This window comes from Pseudophryne corroboree, chromosome 9 (genome assembly GCF_028390025.1).
Source record: "Pseudophryne corroboree isolate aPseCor3 chromosome 9, aPseCor3.hap2, whole genome shotgun sequence".
NCBI classification, from domain to species: Eukaryota; Metazoa; Chordata; class Amphibia; order Anura; family Myobatrachidae; genus Pseudophryne; species Pseudophryne corroboree.
This window is the reverse complement of record NC_086452.1, coordinates 34253287-34263011: the sequence shown is the minus strand read 5'-3', so window position 1 is coordinate 34263011 and position 9725 is coordinate 34253287. Positions and strand designations below refer to the sequence as shown.

The 9725-nt window shown below is 50.8% G+C and overlaps 1 protein-coding gene across 3 annotated transcripts in view; it reads left to right on the top strand.

Moving 5' to 3' along the window:
* The first annotated feature begins 247 nt into the window (after positions 1-247).
* Positions 248-9725, top strand: part of DYNLT5 (dynein light chain Tctex-type family member 5) — a 47806-nt gene continuing 38328 nt past the window's right edge. The window contains exon 1 of one of the 3 annotated variants that reach the window (XM_063939148.1): positions 248-385. Coding sequence is in view for 1 of the 3 variants with exons in the window: in XM_063939146.1 (XP_063795216.1) it covers positions 310-385 (76 nt within the window). In the remaining 2 variants the exon portion in view is untranslated. Of the gene's footprint in view, positions 386-1141; positions 1297-9725 lie in introns of those variants that run through there. The other 2 variants (XM_063939146.1, XM_063939147.1) reach the window with 2 other exon arrangements.

Here is a 9725-nt window from a genome sequence, read left to right as displayed (position 1 = left end):
TTGTCCAACTTCTTCCCCGCTTGTCCTTTGCGGCGGAGGCGCTTCTTGTGGGTGCAGCTCCCCGGCTCCCGGGTGCCCTGGCCGGGCAGGGACTCTCCGCTCCCCTCCTGTTAGTAGTGGTGCCGGCGGCGTCCAGGAACCTCTCCGGGAGCTTCCTCTGCCTGCGGGGCCGGGCAGCAGCGCTGGGAGCCCGGGACTGGGACATGATGCTGATCCGCCTTATGGTAGCGTCTAGTTACCCATCGTGGAGAGGACCTTTCCCATAATCCCCTGGGTCCATATTGGTTTCACTTTACCAACTTCCACTCCATGCCCCGCCCCTCTCCTGTGCGGCTTGGGTTGCCGGGGCAACAGAACGCTGACCTGGATCCTGCAGCTGCTGGAGGTAACGTTCTGCAAACTGTCCCTGCAATGTCTCTGCTGTGCAATAGCTGCTGTGTGTAATGTGTGTAGTCCTGTCTGATGTGTGTATAATGTATCTATGCTGTGTGGTTACATATAGAGGTGTAATATAACTGTGTGTAATGTGTGTAGTCCTGTCTGATGTGTGTATAATGTATCTATGCTGTGTGGTTACATATAGAGGTGTAATATACCTGTGTGTAATGTGTGTAGTCTTGTCTGATGTGTGTATAATGTATCTATGCTGTGTGGTTACATGTAGAGGTGTAATATACCTGTGTGTAATGTGTGTAGCCCTGTCTGTTGTGTGTACAGTGTATCTATGCTGTGTGGTTACATATAGAGGTGTAATATACCTGTGTGTAATGTGTGTAGCCCTGTGTGATGTGTGTACAGTGTATCTATGCTGTGTGGTTACATATAGAGGTGTAATATACCTGTGTGTAATGTGTGTAGCCCTGTCTGATGTGTGTACAGTGTATCTATGCTGTGTGGTTACATATAGAGATGTAATATACCTGTGTGTAATGTGTGTACAATGTATCTATCCTGTGTGGTTACATATAGAGGTGTAATATACCTGTGCGTAATGTGTGTAGCCCTGTCTGATGTGTGTGCAGTGTATCTATGCTGTGTGGTCACATATAAAGGGGTAATATAACTGTGTGCACATTTAGGGCCATTTTCAGATCGGATCGCTGTTGTGTGAAATCACAGATTATGGAACGACTGCGCAATGACAGTACAGATCCTTAGATCTTATGCTGGTATTATAGAAGTCTGGTGTAGAGACGTGAGCCTGTCGGGACGTATCAGTCACCCCTGGCCCACCAGGGAGCCAGCACACACCGGTCCAGCATAGATGCCAAAAGTCTTTAAATCCATATTTATTAGGTGAGCAACTGAGTATGTGAAATAAAGTATATGAAATTATTACCAGTTATCTATATAGCGCACACATATTCCGCAGCGCTGTACAGAGAATATTTGGCCATTCACATCAGTCCCTGCCCCAGTGGAGTTTGCTAGGGTTAATTTTTGTTGGGAGCTAGTTAACCTACCAGTATATTTTTGGATTGTGGGAGGAAACCGGAGTACCCGGAGGAAACCCACACAAGTACGGGGAGAATATACAAACTCCACACAGTTAGGACCATGTTGGGAATCAAACCCATGACCTCAGTGCTGTGAGGCAGTAATGCTAACCATTACACCATCCGTGCTCAGGAGCCGTTTTAGGCGCGGGCAAGCTGGGCGGGTGCCTGGGGCGCTGTGGCCTGCCGGCGCGGCCGCAGTCACCCCACAGGCGTGGGCAGTGTGGGCGCCCGTTGCAGCCGGAACCAATCAGACGCTAGAGATCCTAATTGACCTCAAGTGTCTTTCCAGGACTTTGGGAGAGACGTTATGGCGTCTCTCCCATAGATCTGAGAAGTGGGCGGCCAGAGATGCAGCGGCGATAGGGAAGCAGGAGCGGGGCTGGTGAGTATTATGTGTTGTTGTTGTTTTTTTATGTGTGTTTAAGCGGCACTACTAGGGGGCAAATCTACAGGGGGCACATCTACTGGGGGTATATCTACGGGAGGCATAACTACGCGGGCAATACTACACAGAGGCATTACCACTGGGGGCATTACTACTGAGGGCACTACTAATGAGGGCATTGCATAGTGGGCACGTAATAAGCGCAATGTGTATAAGGGTCTACCAGTCACAGTGTGTGTAAGGGGCTACCTGGTGCAATGTGTATAAGGATCTACCAGGTGCAATGTGTATAAGGGTCTACCTGGTGCAATGTGTATAAGGGTCTACCTGGTGCAATGTGTGTTAAGGGTGTGGTGTAATGTGACTGACGGACACTACCGTGTGGTGTAATGTGAATTGGTACTATTCTGTGGCCATGCCCCTTCCCTATGAAGCCACGCCCCTATCTTTTGCCGCACACTAACCCTATTTTGCCAGTCGGGTGGGGGACAAGGGAAACTGCTGCCCTGGGCACCACAAGGTATAGAACCGTCTCTGTCTGTGCTGTCCGCCGAGTGTTTCAGTGAACCAGAATCACCTTTATCAAGGGCTGATCCTGAGCTTATATACACTGCTCAAAAAAAATAAAGGGAACACTAAAATAACACATCCTAGATCTGAATAAATGAAATATTCTTATTAAATACTTTGTTCTTTACATAGTTGAATGTGCTGACAACAAAATCACACAAAAAATATCAATGGAAATCAAATTTATTAACCCATGGAGGTCTGGATTTGGAGTCACACTCAAAATTAAAGTGGAAAAACACACTACAGGCTGATCCAACATTGATGTAATGTCCACGTGCCTGTATGACCTCCCTACAACCCACACAAGTGACTCAGGTAGTGCAGCTCATCCAGGATGGGACATCAATGCGAGCTGTGGCAAGAAGGTTTTATGTGTCTGTCAGCGTAGTGTCCAGAGCATGGAGGCGCTACCAGGAGACAGGCCAGTACATCAGGAGACGTGGAGGAGGCCGTAGGAGGGCAACAACCCAGCAGCAGGATCGCTACCTCTGCCTTTGTGAAAGGAGGAACAGGAGGTGCACTGCCAGAGCCCTGCAAAATGACCTCCAGCAAGCCACAAATGTGCATGTGTCTACTCAAACGATCAGAAACAGACTCCATGAGGGTGGTATGAGGGCCCCCACGCCCACAGGTGGGGGTTGTACTTACAGCCCAACACCGTGCAGGACGTTTGGCATTTGCCAGAGAACTCTAAGATTGGCAAATTCGCCACTGGCGCCCTGTGCTCTTCACAGATGAAAGCAGGTTCTCACTGAGCACATGTGACAGACGTGACAGAGTCTGGAGACGCCAAGGAGAACGTTCTGCTGCCTGCAACATCCTCCAGCATGACCGGTTTGGCAGTGGGTCAGTGATGGTGTGGGGTGGCATTTCTTTGGGGGGCCGCACAGCCCTCCATGTGCTCGCCAGAGGTAGCCTGACTACTATGGAGCCTGAACTGGCCTGCCCATTCCCCAGACCTGAATCCAATTGAGCACATCTGGGACATCATGTCTCGCTCCACCCACCAACGCCACGTTGCACCACAGACTGTCCAGGAGCTAGCGGATGCTTTAGTCCAGGTCTGGGAGGAGATCCCTCAGGAGACCATCCACCACCTCATCAGGAGCATGCCCAGGCGTTGTAGGGAGGTCATACAGGCACGTGGAGGCCACACACACTACTGAGCCTCATTTTGACTTGTTTTAAGGACATTACATCAAAGTTGGATCAGCCTGTAGTGCATACTTGCCTACTCTCCCGGAATGGCCGGGAGGCTCCCGAAAATCGGGTGACCCTCCCGGGCCCCCGGAAGAGCAAGCAAGTCTCCTGGAATCAGGGGTCCCAGCCCTGCCCGTCCGCCCACTTAGTGTGTAAAGTGGGCGGTCCGGGCAGTTGATGACGCGATTCTTGCAGAATTGCATCATCATAGCCACGCCCCCTGCAGTGTAATGCCGGTGATCGCGACATTACAGAGTGGGGGCGTGGCTTAAAGTGGGCGTCATTGTGACCCCGCCCCCATCCCACCCTTGCTCCGCCTCCGTCCCACCTCCGGACCTCCTCCTCCCCACGTCAGAGCCCTCCCGTGCCCCCTTGCTGAGCCGACCTGGCTGCTCTCTCCCGCAGAGAGCAGCCAGAATGTCGGCAAGTCTGCTGTAGTGTGTTTTTCCACTTTAATTTTGAGGGGGACTCCAAATCCAGACCTCCATGGGTTAATAAATTTGATTTCCATTGATCATTTTTGTGTGATTTTGTTGTCAGCACATTCAACTATGTAAAGAACAAAGTATTTAATAAGAATATTTCATTCATTCAGATCTAGGATGTGTTATTTTAGTGTTCCCTTTATTTTTTTGAGCAGCGCACATTTTGCAAACCAAAAAAACAAGCAACTGGACAAACCCATGTTGCACTGCAGGGGAAGGGGGGGGGGGGGGGGGGGGGGGGCAGATGTAACATGTGCAGAGAGAGTTAGATTTGGGTGGGGTGTGTTCAAACTGAAATCTAAATTGCAGTGTAAAAATAAAGCAGCCAGTATTTACCCTGCACGGAAACAATATAACCCGCCCAAATCTAACTCTCTCTGCACATGTTACATCTGCCCCACCTGCAGTGCACATGATCCGAGGCATCAACAGGCTAAAAGCTTTGACTATTCCCAGGATGCACTGCTACACCTCCTCTATATCCCCGCCTCCAGGCACTGGAGCTCAGTTTGTAAGTTGGTGCCTGCAGTGCAAGCAGCTAACAGGGAGGGCTGTGCTGGCAGCCATGAAAAGAACTTTTCAGAAGACAGAAGACTTCAAGAGTCGCAGCACAGGTACTTACCAGTGCTATATGTCACACTGACATCTCATGCTGCGGCTCCCTCACCTCCCCCGACGGCGCTGTATACTCCCGCGCCCTGGTTGCCAGGTACTTACAGCGGAGGGCTCCGGTTTCCACTAGGGCACACACACTTGCCGCTGCTCTCCAGGATCGCGTGGCTGCATCAAGGGAGGAGGTAAGAGGGTCCCCCAGGCGGGACCCGCTGGAAATCGCGATCCGGCGCGGTCTTTAGGAGATGGACTGCGCGCGCTGGCGTGGACACTGTGGCCGTACAGGGACCCCACTAGACCACCAGGGTAAGGGCACAGGTTGGATTACCTCATAATCCATTTTGCTAAGGCCCGCAGTACCCGGTGATGAAGTCCAGCAGAGGGGAAAAGGCTCTGACCTGTAGCCCCACCCCCAGCCCCAGGCGCCATTTACTGCTAATGTTCCCTCCCTGTAGCTGCATCTCTATCATCTCTCTGTCTCCCTCACTCCCTGTCAGCGTTTGGGCGCCATTACACACATGCTACGCTGACTTTGGTACTGCTGGGCTCTGTCTCCTCTGTAAAGCCGCTTGCATCATCAGCGCTGTGCATTTACGGGACATTTAAGGATTCTACATGTCTCTTAGACAGTGCTAGGTAAGAGCAAGTGCATACTGTCAGGGCTATTTAGTACAAGTACCACTGGTGTATCTGTAATGGGTGAGTGCGGTGCACACTGGCCCCTGTGTCCAGAGGGGGCCCACCCAGCACACACTGCCCCCATTTCTTCTATACTTACCTTTCCGGCGTCCACCGGCAACTGTGTGTGGGCCCCCTCCTCTCCCTTAGCCGTCACCAACGCTGCTAGTGCTCTGAACGCTGTAGACTCTGGCACAGTGCCAGAATCTACAGCGCATGCGCAGGACTCCGGAAAAATGGCGCGGCGGCCATTTTTCGGAGTCCTGCGCATGCACTGTAGATTCTGGCACTGTGCCAGAGTCTACAGCGTTCAGAGCGCTAGCAGCGGCGCGACGGCTACAGGAGAGGAGGGGGCCCCCACACAGAGTCTGCACACGGGTCCCCTCCTCTCTAGAAACACCGCTGACAAGTTCCCTGGGATATACATCCAGTCTTTGCTGTGCATTGTTATATCTATATACATATATAGCATTACTTTGTAGTACAGTTACTTAGTATTGCTAGTCCAGTGCAGTTTTACTGTTGTTTGTGATAACTTCTGCATTGTACATGTGACTGTGTGTGCCAGTAGCTGCTGTGTGATTTCCATTCCGTGTATCTCACATATATTGCTATCCCTATATTCTGTACCCTGAGGGTGGCTAAGTGCACCAGGGTTCTCATATAATATAGTGTTTCACAGGATATACTCTTGTGGTATTTTTCTCTGTGTATTACAGTCACCATATACCTCTTAAATTCTCCGTGTGTGCTCTGTTTTCAGTCACACTATACAGGGGGCTTTCTGCCAGGTGCTTTGTCTGCTTATATTGTACTATTTTGGCCTACGGTTACGCTTTCATATAATGTCAGCTAAACAGGGTGATAATTATATGGCTGATCCTGCAGCATGCAGTGCTACTGCCATGGACATCTCTGAGGAGAATATTGCAGCTGATGGTTTAGGTACTGGGGGTTCTATACCCCTCAGTCTGTCTGCAGCACCGGTGGCACACCAAGACTCAACTTGGGCTGCTTTTTCTAATTTACTGACCACGCTAGTAACTAGACTTGAGCCCCCTGTGGGACCTCCTGTGCCATTACAGCCACATATTGTCCCTGCAGTAAATACGCCATGGGCAGATACTCTGTCCTCTAAGTTACAGCAATTAAATCAGTCTTTGGCTAAGCAAAATCCTAACCCTCGCCCGCCTAAGACGAAGGGGTCATCTAAGCGGGCCATTACTTCCTCACAGTCCACACGTTTCAGATACTTCATCCGATGAGGATGGCACATACACTGACCCCTCAGACACTGATGCAGATGCTTCTGATGAGGAATCTATGACACAAGTGGATGTTCCTGACCTCTTGGAGGCTATCAGACTGATTCTTCAAATTGATGATGACGAAGAACCCCCAGCTACCTCTCAGAAACCAGGCCCGGCGACAGGGGGGGTCAAAGGGGACACCCGTCCCGGGCCCCGCCATTGTTAGGGGCCCCAAGGTCCAGGCAGCGGGCAGCAGTGGCTGCAGTTCATCACAACTGTCAGAAAAAACTGTTTGCTCCCGGCATCGCGCATCGCGAGCTGTGATTTAAGTGTGTGTGTTTGTTTGTGTGCGCCCCCCCCCCCCCGAGTCCCGTGTGCAGAGCCATCTTAACAGCTGTGTAGGCCCCTGGGCACAGCAATGCACTGGGGCCCCTACCCACGCATCAGCGGTAGGGGTGGGGGGTGCTATCAGTGGCAGCATTGATGTCCTGCGGGGGGTAGGGGATTCTATCTTTCATTCAGCATGTAGGACCTGGAGAATGCTAAACTGTAGAAGGGGACATTGTGCTGTGACTTCCAGGGTGGTAGGGGGTGTTTAATACACAGGGGAGGGGTGGATAGTGGAGTTGGCTTAATATTCATCATTTTCCGTGGGTCAGGGCAGCTTGCTTTACTGCAGATATCTCCAGTTCCTGGAAATAAAATCTTAGCTTTACTAAGATAAAAAAAACTAGAGAGTCCCACCTTTCAGGAGGTGCTGGGGACTTGGGGATCAGACTTCAGTAGCCAGAGCAATTCACCAACAAAAATATAAAACTGCATATTAAGCGTGTGGAGCTGTAGCAGGGACCAGCTGCTTGAAGGCTGATATGTCTGGTTCTGGACATACAGTAGTAGAGACAAGCTGCTAATGTCAACTGAAAGGGGAGAGTCACAGCTTTTGGAGTATACCCTCAGAAAAAAGTAAGTCAGACAGAACCCTAGATATCTAGCTGGGAAGAACAATTAACAGGCTTGGATAGGGACTACTGCTTTGAAGTCGGATATCTCCGGTTCCCCATGGCCGATTTTCAAAAATCTGGTACCCCTGGAAAGAGGGGACCCTCAGCTATCAGCCTAGGGCCCTTTTACTCCTGGGGCCCTTGGGCAAGAGCCCATTGAGCCCATACGAAAAGACGGCCCTGCCCGTGTGCTGTTCAACCCCTCAGTGCCCTGTCATTGATGTGTTTTTGCGTGCGTGTTATCCTGCCAACCAGTCCCCAGCCAGGAAGGTCGGCCGGACTGGTCACCTGTTATCCTGCCAGCCAGGACCGCCCCTCCAGCGTCCTCACCGCACGCTTCCTCCCTGTCTCTCTCTGCTGTGTGAGTGAGGAGCCGGACTGAGGCACGGAGCGCACAGCAAGAGCTGCCAGGACAAGACAGACAGAGTACTGCGGCCTGTGGGAATTGGGGAGGCGAGCCTGGGGAATTAGCGCGGCTGTGTCAGTGTGTTGCTGCAGCAGCAAGCAGAGTAAGGCTTTTGCATTTCATAAATCATAATACATGTTTATGTATAGGGATTGGGATTTGGGTTTGGGTTTAGGATTAGTTTGAGGTGGGAAGCAGGCAGGCAGGCACATTATGCATGCATATGCATCCTGCACATGGATGCATCTGCATGCATGTGCGTGTCAGATGAGATCAGACTCATCAGAGCAGAATATCTGTGCTGTGGTGGTGACTGGTCATTCAGGCTCATTTGCTGCTCAGCACAGACTACAAAATTCCTGACCATTGTGGGTCTGTGAATCTTAATTTTGGAAAGGGATGATCCCATTATATCGGTATTGTATTGTTCCATTAAAGTTTTGTTTTCTAGACGTTAGAGAGTCTATAATTTTGTTTTTAATATACTTGTTTCCTGTAGATAATATGGGTCCCTGTCCTGTTTCCTGGGGGTGGGGATGGAGGGGTGGGGGGTGGGCCCGCAGAGATATCAGTATACCGGGCCCCAAAATTTCTGTTGCCGGCCCTGTCAGAAACCAGATAAGTTCAAGCGTCAGAAGGTTAATAAATTAGTTTTGCCACACTCTGACCACTTAGTTGACATACGTCAGGAATCCTGTGAGTCTCCAGGTAATAAATTCTCCCTGTCTAAAAAGATGATAGCTCGTTATCGCCGAGCTGCAGAGTTAAGTAAAACTTGGGTAACACCGCCTCCGGTGGACTCACAAGTCGCACGTCTGGTGGTGTCATCTGCCCTGCCTGTCACTACCGTCACCTCTCTGAAGGAACCGATGGATAAACGTGTGGAGGGTTGCTTGAAGTCCGTTTACACTCTTGCTGGAGCTGTGCATAAGCCTACTATTGCGGCCTCTTGGGCTGCTAAAGCTATAGAGGCCTGGGTTCAGGAAGTTGAAGCGGAACTACCGTCTAATTTTCCTGATAATGCCAGACAGTGTCTTTCATACATTATTACAGGCTCTCATTAATTCAGTAGGCGGCATCTAATGCAGGTATCCCGGCGGCCAAAGCGTCTACTACGTCCATTCTGGCTCGCCGGATCCTCTGGTTGCGGTCTTGGTCTGTAGATCTGGACTCTAAAAAGACCTTGGAGGTGATCCCTTTTAAGGGAAACATACTTTTTGGGGAATACTTCAATAGGATTGTCGCTGACTTAGCATCGGCTAAGACTGCATGTCTACCTAGTACTACACCTTCGGCCCCGAAGGCTAAGAGTACTTCCTTTCATTCCTTTCGACCTCCAGGTAAAGTGAAGGGTCAGGCGTACCCGAAACAGGCTCGCACTTCCAAACCCACTAAGCCCAAACCTAAACGTGCCTGGGCTGCCCATCAGCCTGCTTCCAAAGCAGACAAGCCTGCCGCATGACATGCGGGCCTCCCTCTGGGGGATCCCAGGGTGGAAGACCGACTTCTACGGTTTGCGCAGGTATGGTCACAGACCACTTCGGACGCCTGGGTAAGGGAAGTCGTTGCTCACGGATACGTCATTTCTTTCAAGAAACGTCATCAGTTTCGCTTGACAAACGTCCCTACGGATCCG